At 36.7% G+C, this 17,116-nt stretch overlaps 1 protein-coding gene across 13 annotated transcripts in view; it reads right to left on the bottom strand.

Moving 5' to 3' along the window:
* The window catches only part of ENAH (ENAH actin regulator), a 160,089-nt gene that overhangs the window by 11,134 nt on the left and 131,839 nt on the right, over nucleotides 1-17,116 (bottom strand). For 6 of the 13 annotated variants that reach the window (XM_057301251.2, XM_055107531.2, XM_055107551.2 and 3 more), the window contains 8 exons: nucleotides 16,630-16,934; nucleotides 14,904-15,049; nucleotides 14,690-14,747; nucleotides 13,844-13,892; nucleotides 9,991-10,057; nucleotides 7,003-7,065; nucleotides 3,008-3,086; nucleotides 356-413 (listed from right to left, as the gene is read on the bottom strand). In XM_057301251.2, coding sequence (XP_057157234.1) covers nucleotides 356-413; nucleotides 3,008-3,086; nucleotides 7,003-7,065; nucleotides 9,991-10,057; nucleotides 13,844-13,892; nucleotides 14,690-14,747; nucleotides 14,904-15,049; nucleotides 16,630-16,934 — 825 coding nt within the window. The remainder of the gene's footprint in view (nucleotides 1-355; nucleotides 414-3,007; nucleotides 3,087-7,002; nucleotides 7,066-9,990; nucleotides 10,058-13,843; nucleotides 13,893-14,689; nucleotides 14,748-14,903; nucleotides 15,050-16,629; nucleotides 16,935-17,116) is intronic. The other 7 variants (XM_055107544.2, XM_055107559.2, XM_055107584.2 and 4 more) reach the window with 2 other exon arrangements.

The raw sequence follows: 17,116 nt of genomic DNA, 5'->3' as shown, positions 1-17,116 counted from the left end.
TTTTCTCCTTTTGTATACAAAATGAAAACACTGATTATGTGGGCTCAAAAACACTGGGGGGACACTGGGATAGGTGAGTAGAGGTAACCTAGAGAAAGATCTGTTCATGTGGTTTTCCATCTAAGAAAAGACAACACCTGAAACTTAGGGATATTGTTTAATCCCTATTTATAAAAATAATTTCCATTATATGAAGGAGAAACCTCCTCCCCAAAACCCTAATCCTAAAAGGACAGGACTATGGAAGTCATTGCCCTCAACTAATCAGCTGGGTATTTCCTTATTTGCATTTTCTTAAAAATGGTCAATCTTAAACATTGTTTTATAGGAATAGTAAATTTGTCCAGACACTTACCATCAATGAGCTCTTCTTTTAGCTTTGTTAATTCTTTTCTCATTTCATCTAAAATGTCCTAAAATATTAGAGAAAAATACCAGAAATACAGAACAAAATTACCACTAAAGAGATTCTTACTCATATAAAATTTTAAGAATGTCATGAAATATGATGTGTAGTTTTTTTTGTTTCCAGAGCCACAATTCTATTTCTTGGAAGACTAGCCTTGGTGAATTTTGTTTTAATATTCTGCCCTTCCCAATCCTGGCTTATTCTAGCCTAGCAATATATGAAATAGAATGCTTCCTAAAATTAAGATAATTACTCTGTCATCCAGTGAAACGTATGAGTCAGATAGTTTCTAGAAATGATAACAGCTGTGCTTTTAATCTAGTCCTCTGGGAACAGTCTGAGAGGTGATGCAAAGGAAGTTTAGAGGAGGAAGATATTACAGTAAACTGAACAACTGGCTCTTGGCAAATCTGTCCTTTTGTCTGAAGTATGTATGGAGATTTCTCAGGAATCACCATAGCTGCCAAACCATATTTCAAGGAGTCTAGGATTTCCCTGAAGGGACCTCAGGGATTGCCCTAATGGGTAGGCAGGAAGGTGGATGAGGCCCTGGTTGACCCATGCTGTCCAATACGGCAGGCACCAGTCATATGCAGCTGCTGAGCCCCTGAAATTAGGCTAATCTGAAATGAGATGTGCTGTGAAGTGCGAAACACACACCAGATTCCAAAGATTTAGTGTGATGAAAATAATGTAAAATAACTCGTTAGTAATTTATAAAAATTGACTACATATTAAAACATACTTTAAATAATTAAGTTTTAAAATTAATGTCCTTTTGTTTTGTATTTTTAAAATGCAGCTACAGCCAGGCACGGTGGCTCACACCACTGCACTCCAGCCTCGGCGACAAAGTGAGACTCTGTCTCAAAAAATAAATAAATAAATAAATAATGCAGCTACTAGAAAAATTTTAAAATATACACGTAGCCCACATTATACTTCTATTTAACTGTGGTGCTCTGGGCCCTCCTTCAAGAACTGCAGATTTGGCCAGGTGTGGTGGCTCACACCTGTAATCCCAGCACTTTGGGAGGCCAAGGCAGGCGGATCACTTGAGGCTGGGAATTTGAGACCAGCCTGGCCAACATGGTGAAACCCTGTCTCTACAAAAACTACAAAAGTTAGCCGGGCGTGGTAGTGCACACCTGGAATCCCAGCTACTCAGAGGAGGCTGAGGCAGGAGAATCGCTTGAACCCGGGAGGTGGAGGCTGCAGCGACCCGAGATTGCACTACTGCACTCCAGCCTGGGCAGCAGAGTGAGACTCTGTCTCAAAAACAAAAAACAAAGAAATAAAAAAACCCCCTGCAGATTCAAGATCAGAGGTCCCATGACAAAGTGACACAATTTTAATGGGTGAAAAGTAACAGCTGTCCTTTGGAAGAATTAGTTTTGAATTGTGTGACTTTAACACTGAATACCCCAGGAAAAATTAAATTGCTCTGTTAAAATTTACCTTTTGAAAAGCTTCTCATGTTTAAAATAAAACTATCAATTAGTTTGTCTTCATTTTAACAATGGAAAAGACTGAGACACAGAAGTTATTAAATAGACTCACAGATGCCCTGATCCAAATTACTCTTTACATCTCATCCCCCAAATCAAATCTATTCCTCTGTTATCCTCCAATTCTTCAGATGACCAAGAACTGACCATGTTTTGAAGTGTGTGGAAGTGCTCTATTTTAAAATATTTTTCAAGAAAGCCATATTCAATACACAGCAAAACAAGGGCTTGATTTTCAATGACCACGTGCTCCCCTTTAAAATTATATAACTCAATTTAACTTTTCCAATAGCTTTGCAGTATGAAAATTCAGTTTATCTAAAAAATGTATTTCACCTCTTCTGTGAATAAGGTATTTTAAATCACAATCTTATCACTTACTACTTTTTCCTGAGTACATAGGTATTAACTATAAGGCATATGAATCCAAATGTGGACAGTATCTTTTTCTTTTTTATAAAATTGAGATAACTGTACACATTTGTTCTGTTACCTAACACAGGCAACTGTTCACAATTTACTATTAAGCATACTAAATTATGATCCCTTGAAGCCTACAGAGCCTCTACTCCACCCACTATACATTTGTATACTTCCACAATATTTTCTTTAAATAAATTCCTGGAATTCATATCACGGAGTTCAAGGTAAGACATTTATTTTTCAGGCTTTTGATTCTGTTTTTCCAAACTGCTTTTTAGAAAGCAGAAGTATAGAAGAGTGCCTATTTCCTTGCACTCTTGCCAAAATCAGATTTGTTGGGTTCAGTTTTGCCAATACAGTCACTGAAAAGTAAAAGCCCATTGTTTTCTTTACAACTGCGTACCATGCACTTACATTTACACCTTATGCTGTTATCACTGAACCACAGCCCCACCCTCCACTACCTCTGGACCTTCGTGCAAACTCAATGAACCGGAAGTGTAGATTTGAAAAAATACAGTACTACTAATGCCACTGTTTAATTTGTATAACAATAGCTCTATCGTCTTTCTAAGTATATTCAGGATCCATGTCAAAGATATGCATATGGGATATTTTTTAAAAAGAAACAAGTACAAATAAAGGAAAGCTGCCACTGAGCACCCACCTGCTTCAGCCTGTCATAGTCAAGTCCTTCCGTCTGGACTCCATTGGCACTGGGCTGTGATAAGGGTGTGGATTTTGGTCTGTATAAATGAGATTTCCAGGACAGGTAAACAACATTCTTAATACTTAATGAGTTCATAAATAATTGCAAATTTACCAACCCGCCACCAGATTTAAATACATTTCTTTAAAAAAGCCATTTTCTTAAAAAATTATCAAAATTGTAGGGCTGATTAGAACATAAAACAAAATTTTTTCACTTTTCTCAGTATTTCTTATTTATAAAGGAACTAGAAAAAGGTGACAAGATGGTGAGACTTCTTCAGAAAAGAGTAGAAGACGGTATTCTTTGGGCATGAGGTAACCAGGTAACGTGGCACGTTGACCAAGACAGTGATGAAGAGGCCAGCTGAAACATCTGAGGCTCAAATAACACAATCTTGTTTTGTCTTTCTTTTGAACTTTTACATTATCTACTTAAATACCTGGGCAAACCAGTGAAAGGAGAAACATAAAGACTTGAATGTTTTACACTAACATAAATCAGCTTACAAAGCTGATGCCTTGGATTGCAGGAAGAAAACATTTTTAGTGAGCATGATTTGCTTTATACATATTATTCCATTTCAAGCATCAAAATAAAAAATGTTTTAAAAATGTTTATTAGATTAGACTATGTGACTATTTCCTTGTGAAATTTTTATGGAGACGTCATTTGAATGGTGTGTTTCAGGCTAACTACTTCCATAAATTTATTTTATTAAATAAAAAGGAAATGCCAGACAGAAGCAGATTGTCAATTATTATTGCACTTTCAAAAGTTTAGTTTCTATTATAATTCTTAATACGTCAATGATTAGGTATATTTTAAACAAGTTTCAACACCAAATAAACCAGTCATGGCGCCCTCTCCAAGTCCGGCAATAAAAGAGTCCTCAGTGGAAAACCTAGAGTTTTAAATGGGCACTCCTCTGGGTTCTGGTTTAGTCTAGCAAGTGCCCTCCTTTATGAGCCACAAATAAATGCAATTTAAAACCATCAGGCAAATCATATATTCCCAATTTTGCAGAGTACCAATGTTAGCCATCTGAAGCAAGACCCAAAAGGCATAATAAACTTTTCAAAGTTATAATTTATAATTCTTATAAGACATAAAATACTTTAAACCCATAGGCATGGTTCCTGAAGATTAAACACTGAGTTAATCTGCTTTTTGTTGTTGTTGCTGCTGTTTATGAGATGCAGTCTTGCTGTGTCTCCCAGGCTGGAGTGCAGTGGTGCGATCTTGGCTCACTGCAACCTCCGCCTCCCCGGTTCAAGTGATTCTCCTGCCTCAGCCTCTGGAGTAGCTGGGATTACAGGTGCACCACAACGCCTGGCTAATTTTTTTGTATTCTGAGTAGAGATGGGGTTTCACCATGTTAGCCAGGCTGGTCTCAAACTCCTGACTTCATGATTTGCCCACTTCAGCCTCCCAAATTGCTGGGTGTAGGTGTGAGCCACCACGCCCAGCCTGTTAATCTGCTTTACTATCAAAACGTATTACTGCTTAAAAGACTGTTAGGAAGCAAGTCGTCCAATTTTACTTTATTAGGTATCTGCTTATGAATAGGGGGAAATAATAACTTCCAGAAAATTTCATTCAATAAGCACTGAGCTAGGCACTGTAGGGAATAATATTTATATGAAATATTTCCTTTCCTCTTGTGAGGCTACACCTTCTTACTTTGCTAGGGAAGACTACTAAATTCCAAGGTCACTTAAGATTTACTTAGATCCATAAAATGCAGAGTCACGTCTGGCAAATATTTTTAAAGTTTAGGATGTTATTTCATATACTCACTCATGCTACCTATTCCTGTTCTCTAGAATTAAACTATAATTCATACTCTGCTTTTCTTTTACATTTCCCATTTAAGTGGCCCATTTAGCTAGTTATTTTCTCAAGTTATATAATGAATACCTCTGAAATTCACATGAACTACAGCCTGCTATTTAATTGGGCAAGTATGTTATGAATATATCCATATGTACTAAGCAATGCAAAAAATTATTGTTATGTAATAAACAATTGTGGAAACATGCAAATTTTTAAAAATTTAATTCATGCTAACATGCAATCCATCACCACCACCACCACCATGATAATTAACTAAAGGGGGGAACTTTTCATACTGAAGGAAAGATGTAATCACCACTTTTTTTCTTAACTTTTACTAAAAAAGTTTATCAATAACATTATCCCAGGGGGTACTATGTGTGAAAGCAGCAAGATAACTGAGCAGATTTACTACATTTAAAAAATACATATATTTTTGGACACAGGGTCTCATTCTGTCACCCCGGCTGCAGTGTGCATGATCTCAGCTCACCGCAGCCTTGACCTCCTGGCCTCAAGTCTTCTTCCCACCTCAGCCTCCCACAGGCACATGCAACCATGCCCAGCTAATTTTTGTATGTTTTGTAGAGACAGGGTTTAACCACATTGCCTAGGCTAGTCTCAAACTCCTGGACTCAAGTGATCCTCCTGCTTCGGCCTCCCAAAGTGCTGGGATTATAGGCATGAGCCATGGCACCCAGCCTTTAAAATCTCATTGTTAAATGCTATTTTTCTATGTACTAGCAAATTTTCTAAAGAAATCTTTTGGCCAAAACAAACCACCTCAAAAAAAAAAAAAAAACAGAAAAAACTATTTCACTACTGGAATATAAACATTTTGTGAAGATTTAACTGGCTGACAAAATTAACTTGTCAAGTATTTTGATCATTAATAGCATAAAAATAATTTTAGCAAGTAAGAATTTGGCCAGAGTCTGCTTACAGAACTCCCAACTCACTGCAATAGACATCCACTATGAACACCACTTAATTCATATTCCCAGTGAACTTGATGTATATTTTTTAAAAAAATAGATGTGTAAAATAACATAAATATATTTCAGTTATTTCTAACCTATGGGTTTTCATCATAATTGATCACAAAATGAGGGTTTCTCAGGTTTTTATTTCACTTTTTTTTTTCTTTCCCCTAAAAGAGGGTCTCACTCTGTCACCCAGGCTAGGGTGCAGTGGTGTGATCATGGCTCACTGCAGCCTCTAACTCCCATGCACAAGATATCCTCCTGTCTTAGCCTCCTGAGTAGCTGAGACTATAGGCACAAGCCACCAGGCCCAGCTAATTTTTTTTATTTTTTGTAAAGATGGGGTCTCGCTATGTTTCCCAGGCTGGTCTTGAACTCCGGGCCCCAAATGATCCTCCAGCTTTGGCCTCCCAAGGTGCTGAAACTATAGGTGTGAACCACCAGGTGCTGGGTCAGTTTTTATTTTTTTATGATGAGAGCGTTGCCTTTAAACATCTGCCTATAAAATGACTGTACTACTATATTTAAGTCCCTATTCTGTCAAATTAATTGTGTAAGTAACTGAAAAGCACTGCAGGATTATTTTTAGCTGTCAATTTTTTTAATTAAGAAAAAACTAGTTCTTAGGTCTTCTTAATTAAAAAATGGTATAATAGGGCTCATCCTAGAAAACAATCTACTCAGGGTGTTAGATGTTAAACTGTCCAAGATAATTTACTACAAAGTATCTAGGAAACAGAGATTTTCCTCAAATAATCAATTATCCACAACCATGGCTTTAATATTAGTCCATGTTCCAGTAACAGATGGAAAAGGATCTTCTATTCAACTTTTTTGAAACCTTGTCTTATAATCATAAGGCGAACAGCCTTTAAAAGAAAACGCTTAAGCTACAAATGGCCTAGATAATACATGTGGCCTTAGATTCCCAGTCTAGTATTTCTAATATGTTTACCATTTGTATTTATCCTTGAATCCAACTGTGAAGTGATGGCAGAATTTTTAAAAGGTATTCAAAATAAAGAAAAAAAAATCTCCCTTGTGGTGATTACCAATCCAGGTAGAAAAAGCTCAGCCCTATCCTGAACATGTTATTTAAAAGTCTCAAATCACAACGTCACAGCAGGATGATACCTGTGTAATGAATCATAGGACCTGTTGTCAAAAACAATCTGATTTTTCCTTGGAGAATCCCGTCTATGAAGGGGAAAACCATTGAAAGGGATACACAATAGAACTTTAAAAAATAATTCTCATTATGTTACTGTTTTATAGGTTGTTAATAGCAAACAAAACAAGAATTGAGTCTATTAACCTTAAAATAACCAATTTTTCCCCAATAAAAAAGATATTTTAAGATTACTTTTAGTTATGTGAAGATACCAGTTACAGAAAATTTTAAAAATCATTACACAATGGCTACTTTTTATATAGGTTGTAGGCACAGTAAGTATATAAAAGTATACAAAATTAACTCTTCTCAGGAGACATGTAAAGGACTAGTTTTCCCATCTTGAATACAAGATCTGTAAGGTCTTAATAACCACAGATGAATGCACCAACTTCCCAAATGTTATAATCCAGTCATAGTTTAAAGCATTTTTAACCTTTAACCAAACAGTCTTGCTTTTACTCTGACATCTTCACTTAACAAATACAGCAATATGCAATATCTCATGCATATTATGGGACATTAATCCATCTTACCACTAACGTAATTTTGACAAAGCTATTCCAAAGAGAAATGGGCACCTTCACTACAATGCAAGGATAAGACATACTTAAAGCAGCTAATACACTTGCTTTCCGAAGGAACAGGAGAGATAACTTAGGAAGAAAAGCAATATAGTTCTTACTCCTTTAAACATATTTTTAAAATCCTTTATGGTTTAAAACAGCTTTTGGTGTAATTTTAAAACCTATATATCAGTAGTTGGATCAAATCTATCAAAAGATATATGAGTGGTCAGGAAATAATCAGGAGTTCCAGAATTTCTATTTTGGGAAAGGGAAGGAAAACCACCTAACAGAATTGGAACATGATTATGGTGCACTACTGGATATTAAGAATCAAGATTCAACTCATCTATATAAAATTATTTTCAAAATGGTGACCTTTAGAGCACTTATTAAATTTCCAAGTCTGAAAAAAAAATCTTTTTTTCCCTACTCTGGAATTAGGAAAAATAAAAAAATCTTTCAAAGAACAACTTTTCCTTTACTAAATGGACCAAATACATCAAAGAATGTATTCCATTTGGAGAACCTCGTCCGTGTCCCTTCTAAGACATGACTTCTGCCATCAACGTAGGCTTAGCTTTTAGTTCACTGTGAAATGCAGATCAATGAAGCATGATGAAGAGAAAGGACAAATGACACATGACAGGTCTGCAGACTGGAGTGCAATAGCGCGATATCAGCTCACTGCAACCTCCGTCTCCCAGGTTCAAGTGATTCTTGTGTCTCAGCCTCCCAAGCAGCTGGCATCGCAGGTGTGCGCCACCATGCCCAGCTAATTTTTGTACTTTTAGTAGAGATGGGGTCTCATCATGTTAGCCAAACTGGTCTCAAATTCGTGACCTCAAGTGATCTACCCACCTCAGCCTCCCAAAGTGCTGGGATTACAGGCATGAGCCACCACGCCTAGCCAGCTCCTTGTTATGGGCTTAATAAATCAGCACTTCATAATGTGCTACTGAAGAAAATCCGTAACTAGTAGAGATGTGTTAGAAGGCCATCTCAGTTAGGAGTCTGAGAAACATAAATGTGCAATTTTTCTACTCTACTGAAAACACATGTCCACCAAAAGCAATTCCCCCTTTCTTCTAAAGTAAAATATGATCATCTTTCAATCACTTAGAAACTAAAAGCTTTTATACATTCCAAAAGGCCTAGTTTCTTTGTGGAGCTTAAACAATCGTGTCACTACCAAATCTTCTTTCCTACTAGCAGAAAGAACCACATAGAAAGCCAAATCCAAATTCAGACTTAGACTAACACAGAACAGGTCTGTGATAATATAAAGTCTATCCCTGTACTTATCTTTATTAGGTTTCTATAATTAGAGTCAAGTTGCTTTTTACGAGACAAAAATAAGGCAAATAGCTCAGAAAGAAAAGACAAAATACCTTTTAGTTTCTAAATACATACTTTTTTTTTTTCTGGGAAAAATACAAGTCCTTTAAACTGTCTCATAAACCAAGAAAAGGTTTCATCTATGTTCAGGAGCTGTGATATAAATTTAGTCATGAAAATAAAGTATGCCTAGCTAAAGGAAGAACAAATTTGCCTAAATATGCCCACATGTACTTGTAGAAACAAGTATTAACTAGCCTTGTTTCTGGATACTATCTTTTCTAACTTGATTACACTTACAAGTTTCAAATGAGATAGGAAATACATGTTTCTACTTTACAAATTCAAAGATGTATGTTTTATTTTGCTCTCTTTTCTCTCCAGCTGATATTCAGGTTTAAAAAAGGCTCCAAAAATTATATATATACATAAATAAATATATACATATATATATAAAATCTATGTCACTGGGACTAATGGGGAAATGTGACTATATACTATGGTAGATAATATTATTGTTTAATGTTAAATTTCTTGAGAGTAATAATGGTATTGTGGTTACATAGCAGATGTCCTGGTTCTTCCAAAAAACACTGAAGTATTTAGGGTGAAACAGTTCTTATTTGTGAATTGCTTTCAAACTAATCAGAGGGGAAAAAAGTGTGGATAGGTAGATAGTTAAGACAAGTGGGGCAAAATGTTGACAACTGTTAAACCTAGGAAATGGGTATACGCATACTCACTGTACTATCCTTTTAATTTTTCTGTAGTTTTGAATTTTTCAAAATACAAATTGGGAAAGACAAAGCTATCTTAAAATCTCAGATCATCTGGTTAATAAATGTGGGTAGAATTTATCAATCACTAGTAATGTAGATGAGTAATATATAATGAGGCTTGGTGGTTGTCCAATACTAGGAGGATCACGAGAGTTTTATGGGCTCCTCTGTATAATTTCTTACCATTCAATTTTTTTCTACACTAAGAATGCATTAATTTCTTTTTTTATACAAATAAAATATAAAACTTAGAGAAAAAAATTGATACCTGGAGATAACAGGTGACTTGCTGCCATTCATTGTATTTGTTCTTTCCCAAGGTTTTCTTGTCGGTTCTTTAAAAATAAAAAACAAAAGCTATTAAATATATGCTTCCAGAGTTATTATAAAACAAATAACAAAATACTAAATCTCATTATACCTGTTTACATAGTAGTAATATAAATAAAAATTTAAATTCTAAACTTTAATTGAAATCTGTAAGGACTCTAATTTGCACAATGCCAGACCTTAAAATGAGAAGAAATTATAAGCTAGTACAGTAAGTTTCCAAGGAAAACTTACATTGTTAAGTCTAAAATATTATGATTCTATAACCTTAGGATAGTAAGGAGTTTCTCTAATAAAGAAAGGACAGTAAGAATAAAGTAGGATAATTTTAAAATTAGGATAGTTCAATTAATTAAAATGGAATAGTATTACTGACACTGTTTTAAATTATTTTTTAGTGCCAATGATAAAAACAGTAAGTATAACTTATAATATGTTCATGTATTTCAACATTTAAACTAAATCCAAATAGTCCCTCTTGGGGAAAAAAATAGGAACAACTCAAAATAAATATCAGAATCCTGAAATTCTATTGTACTTCCTTGATTCTTAAACAATTAATTCTTGGGCCTTAGCCGATTATTCCAGTTAAATATAAACAAGCTCGCTCTAAGCTCTTATTACAAAAGACACTATGTAGTCAGTGACTCACTAGTTGGCTGTCTATTGTGCTTGAATTGTTTTTCTAATCTGGGCTGACTCACTGATGCTGTCACTGGCCTCACTACATGACTGGGTAAAATCAGAAGTGGAATCTTCTCACGGAGGAAAGAATTTGGGCCACAGGAGAATGAAGTCTATTCATGAATTGTGATCTCATTGTATAGTTTTAACTAAAACTGCTCTGAGTTCCAATGCAGCTCCTCAACTGGCTTTTGCACATTCTCAGGTAGCTTACGGTCTCTTCAAAGTACACTTAACGCAAAAATAAACTCACACTCTTCCATGAAGCCCTGCTTTTGCTTCTGGATTTCTTGTTGCATGAAGGCATTAGATGTGAAACCTTAAAGTCATTATTGATCTTGCTTTACTCCTCATCAACCAAATTCCTTCTTTTTTATATTCCTTCTTTTGTATTCTAACAGCTAACACAGTCTCTCAATGAATGCCACAGTGGTGTCAAGTTCCACACTTGACCAGGAAGATCAAATAATCGGATGGGGTTTGGGACAGGCCGAATCAGAAACATATCCAAGTGACACCAGCCCAAGCAGGTGAAAAAAGGGAAGTCCTGAATGAAACTGAGGGACACCGGGACAGGGAAGGGAGCGGTCATCGGACACTGTCACTAAAGAGGAGGTGGGTGGAAGGATGAGGGAGTAATTCCAAAGTGGTTAAGATGTAGCAAGTGCTACCTTTTAGCAGCTGGCTGAAGTCCTTTCTCAATCAGCCAAACCAAAACTATCTTTTAGTCTTAAAAGGGCTCATCTGGTTCAGCTGGCCCTGTGGAAGCTGAGAAGCAAGGGCCTCTTCTCTCTAAGGAGCTCGGGTGTGTTTCAGGAGGGGCAAGGCTGGGTTCCCTTCAGAGGATCTTTACTGGCATGCGTATAGAGCTTCCTAATTGGTCTGTCTATCTCAATCCTCCCTAGTTTCAATGGGAAAACCACAAGTGCCATTTTAATGTGCCTCAAACAGTTTCAGTGGATTAAATGTCCACTGAACTCAGTACTTGCAGGATGAAGTCTAAACTCTTGATAATTTTATAAAAGGCTCTCAACATTTTTGTTTCTAACTCATATTTTCAACCTTTTCCCTACAATACTCCTCAAAAAGAATTCCCCGTTCTAGTGTATTTCGTATTTCCTAATCTCTTCTTCCTCATCTCCAACTCCATACCTTGCTCATGCTATACTTATATCCTGAAATATCACACCTTCCCCTCACTTTCAGCCAAACTAAATACTCTTCAAGGAATACTAAGATGTCACTTTTCTCTACAAAGATGACTCAGGTGACTCTATGTGTCATTTCCTCCCTCTGTGACACACTACTTAGTATTCAACAAGTGGTTGTAAAAAGGTTAACTTCACACCTGTGTGTCTCATCTTCCCAGCTGTACCATGAGTTTTTTTGGGCTTAGGACCTGTACCTTTCACTTCAGGTGCCTGACACAATGTCAGTTTAAAAACGGAATGAAACAAGCGACAAAACAGGCCCTGCCCTTTTTGATTTTATATATATGACACACACACAAAACCTGTGCCTTAGTTTTTCATATTTTATATAAGGGATTATATATTAGATAAGGAATTTTTAACTTGGAGTCCATGGATAACCTTCAAGAAATTCATGAATATTCTGAAATTATGAACAAATCTGAATAAAAATACAATTTTCCTCCCTGGAAAGAGGATCTATAGCTCTCATCATATTCTAAAGCTTCTGTGAGCCCAAAATATGGTTCGGATTTACAACATCTATGCGGTACTAATGAGAGTATATACAATTAATTTTGGCTTACAGAAAGAAGGATAAAGCTAAAATAAGTGGGTCACAAACCAGTGAATTTTTAATGAAAATAACAAACTGAGTCCTATTCAGAGGGAAAACAACGCCATGATGTTAATTATGGTATAGCAATCAACCTACTGAAGAGTCACTATTTAATAATAAGAATGAGGAATGGGGGGAGTGGTGAAAAGATGGATTACAATCACAAAAACAAAAACTTCAGAGGTACTTAAAAAAAAAAAAAAAAAAAGGAATTCTAGGTGGTGCACTGTGGCTCATGCCTGTAATCCTAGCACTTTGGAAGACTGAGACAGGTGGATCACTTGAGCTCAGGAGTTTGAGACCAGCCTGGGCAACATGGTGAAACCCTGTCTCTACCAAAAATCCAAACAATTAGCCAGGAGTGGTGCCATGTGCCTGTGGCCCCAGCTACTTAGGGGGCTGGGGGGCTAAGGTGGGAGGATCACTTGAGCCCAGGAGGTGGGGGTTGCGGTGAGCCAAGATTGCACCACTGCACTCCAGCCTGGGCAACAGAGCAAGACCCCATCTCAAAAAAATTAAAAAAATGAAAATTAAAAAGGGAATTGTAGATGCAGCTGGTTGTCTTTAAATCAAAACTGTAGGAATATAAGCATTTCTCTATAATGGTTTCTTATGGACCACTCTAGATATTAACTCATCAAGTTTATTTATGTCATTTCATTCCAGAATAGATAAGGAGTTCAATAGATAGTCCAGCCCTTAGTCTTTAATCAAATATGAAGAAATAACATGTGAATATGTAATGAGTTCGTATTCTCATCTTGGATAGAGTACTCATCAAGTACTTCTAGTGAAATATACTTTTGTTAATATTCTAGGTGATTTATCAGATGCTCAAGAATTCTCAATGTCAGAAATTTCACTGAATTCAAGAACACTTCCCCAAAATTTTAAGGAGACTTTTTAAGTTTACAAATCAGAAACTTTATTCCCTTAATTATCAATATCACCCAAATGAATGGCTAGGACATCCTTCTCAATTTGAGAATGTTCTGAAGCAGACTGTAGTACTAACTAACATGCTCACTTTATTTTTACCTCTAGAAAAACAATTATGAAAAATACTCTTGTCATCTAATAGTACATTAATATTTTCCTTGTTTTAGTAAGTAACCTCAAGAAAGTAACAGCAGCTTCCAGGAGGAAAAAAGTGAATGCTTTCGGGTGGGAACAAAGAACTCTGGCATTTTAGTGTCCAGTCACTTGGTCCAAATATGGGGAAAGGGGGAATTTTTAACTGGGGAGTATTAATATTTAGAGAAAGTTTATAAAGGTTAAAATATTTATCTTGAACTTACCAGGTGTACTTGTTGAAGAGGCCTTAGAAGTTACAGGCTCTGAATCTTCCTAAATATACAGATATATATTAATATCGCATCTTCCAGTCCCCTCTTGCTATATACATTTAGTGTTTTACACGAACACTTCTAATATTCTTTCTGCCACTCCCCACTTTCTCTTTCATCGGTCTTCTCTCCCTTTCATTTCAGCTTAGACTTTCTTCTCCTGTCTTCAACCACCTTCCCTTCGACCCTCCCCACAGCTCCTTTCCTCATGTGTTCTCCCTGAGAACTTTCACTAGCCAATGCTACAAAGCCAGACACGAGAGACAGATTTGAGGAACGGCATCTAAGGTGGCCAGATGGAGCAGGGGGAGCATATTATTTGTTGCACACCAATATACAGCACAGACAAAGCAGGGTTTGCCCAGCTGAATCAGGGAGGAGGGCATGAAGGTTACACTCTTAAGGGGCACAGCCAATAACCATCAAGCTCCTAAGGGAAACATATGAATTTAGGCGAATTCCTTCCTTTTAAATTAATGCAAGGGAACTGAGATTCTAAGAGATGAAAAAAGTAGTGAAATGTCATTCACTCATTTAAGGAACAGAATTAAACTCCACAGGTTTGAACTTCAATGCTTTTCCCATAATTCCACATATTCAACTCACTTTACTAAGACTGCCATTAAAAATTTATAAATAACAGTCAAAACAAGCCACTTCACATGCATAGTTAAAAATTAGCAAATATAAGTTCAAACTAATTAAGCCCAAATTAAATAAATGCTGACACTATTTCCTGAATGAGCTGTGCCTGAATTCCATATTTTAAGGTATGGTAGACTATCTTTATTAACTTACACCTTTGTCCTCTTTTTGTTCTGTTTCTATTGTTGATCCCTTTTCAGCAATTCTTCTCCTACAAAGAAGGCAAATCCGATTTTTAAAAATATTACCTGATTCAGTATAAAAACCACTTCTCTACGAGGAAAGAAGTGCATCTAGTTAGTTGTATTTGGAATACAATTAAAATCCTCTCAATTCTGGGCATGTCCATTATAATGAAATTCCTTACCTCCTGGCCAGCAAGGCACTCATTTCTTCCATTAAACCACTACCCCCTAAAGGAAGGGGTCCATTTCCACGGCCTGTATCTGTTTTAGATGAGGCGGAGTTCACACCAATAGCATTCCCTCCACTTGGGAAAGAGGTATCCTCCATCTTAATGAGAATATACAGACATAATCAACTCCTATGTTAGACAACCATATTTTTATTAATATATTACATCTAAAACACAAGGAAACATCAGCATTAATTTTAAAAAACCTAAATATTATTTTTTAAGCTTTAAGAACCAATAGATTCTTAGCATGATTTTATATATCAACAAGAGTTTATCAAAACTACTATCACCAAGAATGCAATGAAACAGTATCATGTATCTCTTCCTGTGCTGCCATGAAAAGGGCATGACTTTGCTCTGATAATATTCCTGCTAAAACAACCCCTACATAACTAGAATCTAATCTTGAGGAAAAATCAGATAAGCCAAAGTGAAGGATAACAGGCAAAATAATTGTCCTACAGTCTTCAAAAATGCCAGTATTATGAAAGATTGAGGAACTGTCATAAAGTATATCAAAGAGACATTATAACTAAATGCAATAAATGATCTTGCACTAGGAAAAAAACTGTCACTAAAGATGTCATTGGACTATAGATGAAATTTGAATAATACATTTGTAGATTACAGTATTCTATCAATGTTAACTTTCCTGATTTTGATAATTATACTACTGGTTATGCAGGTAAATGTCCTTGTTCTTATAAAATTCACACTGAGGTACTTAGGAAAATAGAAGCTTGTGTCTCTGAGTTACTCTCAAATCATTCAAACAAAAGTGCATGTGTAGGCCGGGTGCGATGGCTCACACCTGTAATCCCGGCACTGTGGGAGGCTGAGGCGGGTGGATCACCTGAGGTCAGGATTTCAAGACCAGTCTGGTCAACATCGCGAAAACCTATCTCTACTAAAAATACAAAAATTAGCTGAGCATGGTGGTGGGTGCCTGTAATCCCAGCTACTCAAGAGGCTGAGGCAAAATCGCTTGAACCTGGGAGGTGGAGGTTGCAGTGAGCTGAGATCGCGCCATTGTACTCCAGTCTGGATAACAAGAGTGAAACTCCGTCTCAAGAGAAAAAACAAAAAAAGTGCATGTGTAAAGAAGGAAACATATCCGAAGAAGGAATAAAAAAGCAAATACTGGTAAAATGTTAATGGGTGAATGTAGGTGATGAATTTATAGAAATTATTTATACTATTCTTACAACTTCACTACAAAAATTTAAATTATATCAATTTTTAATTTTTATTTATTTTATTTTTTGAGACAAAGTCTTACTCTGTCACCCAGGCTAGAGTGCAGTGGCATGATCTCGGCTCACTGCAACCTCCACCTCCCAGGTTCAAGCGATTCTTCTGCCTCAGCCTCCCGAGCAGCTGGGATTATAGGCATGTGTCACACACCTGGCTAAGTTTTGTATTTTTAGTGAGATAGGGTTTTACCATGTTGGCCAGCCTGGTCTCGAACTCCTGACCTCAGGTGATCCGCCCACCCCAGCCTCCCAAAGTGCAGGGATTATATAGGTAGGAGCCATCGCGCCAGGGTAAATTATTTCAATTTTTTAAATCAATGAAGTTCATAACATTTCATAAAATTAGAATACAATAAATTCAACATTTTAGATATTTAGGAAGAATAAGATATATTAAAAAAATTTTTCAGAAAGGTATTTACCCGTGACACTTTCCTAAGTTTTGCTCCGGCAATTGCAGCTGCAAGTCCAGTTAAAGGGCGATTGTCTTCTGACATGGATGCCAAAAAGAATCCAGATGCAGGGAGGGGTGGGGCAGGAGGTGGTGGAGGAGGAGGGGGTACTTGATTAGGGAGAGGAGGGGGAGGAGGGGGCGGTGGAGGCCCAGTGGATGGGAGTGGAGGAGGTGGAGGGGGCCCTGGGGGAGGAGGGAGGGCTACTGAAGCCTGTGCAGGCCCTGGTGGGAGTGGTGGAGGAGGTGGAGGTGCAAGTGGTCCCAAGACAAGGCCTGAGAGAGAGAAATGTTAAGTAAGACCATCAACAATAGAGCTGAGTGATATTATTTTGTGTGGGAAGGTACGCAGAATGCCATGCTAAATTAAACTGACTCGTGTATTTACTTAATGAGTCCAATTTATCATAGTTGTAAAAGTCTAGATCAGTTTTTGAAAGATACTGAAATGTAAGGTC

This window comes from Pan paniscus, chromosome 1 (assembly GCF_029289425.2).
Source record: "Pan paniscus chromosome 1, NHGRI_mPanPan1-v2.0_pri, whole genome shotgun sequence".
Taxonomy (NCBI): Eukaryota; Metazoa; Chordata; class Mammalia; order Primates; family Hominidae; genus Pan; species Pan paniscus.
The sequence above is the reverse complement of the archived record's forward strand: the minus strand, read 5'-3'. Positions and strand labels throughout refer to the sequence as shown.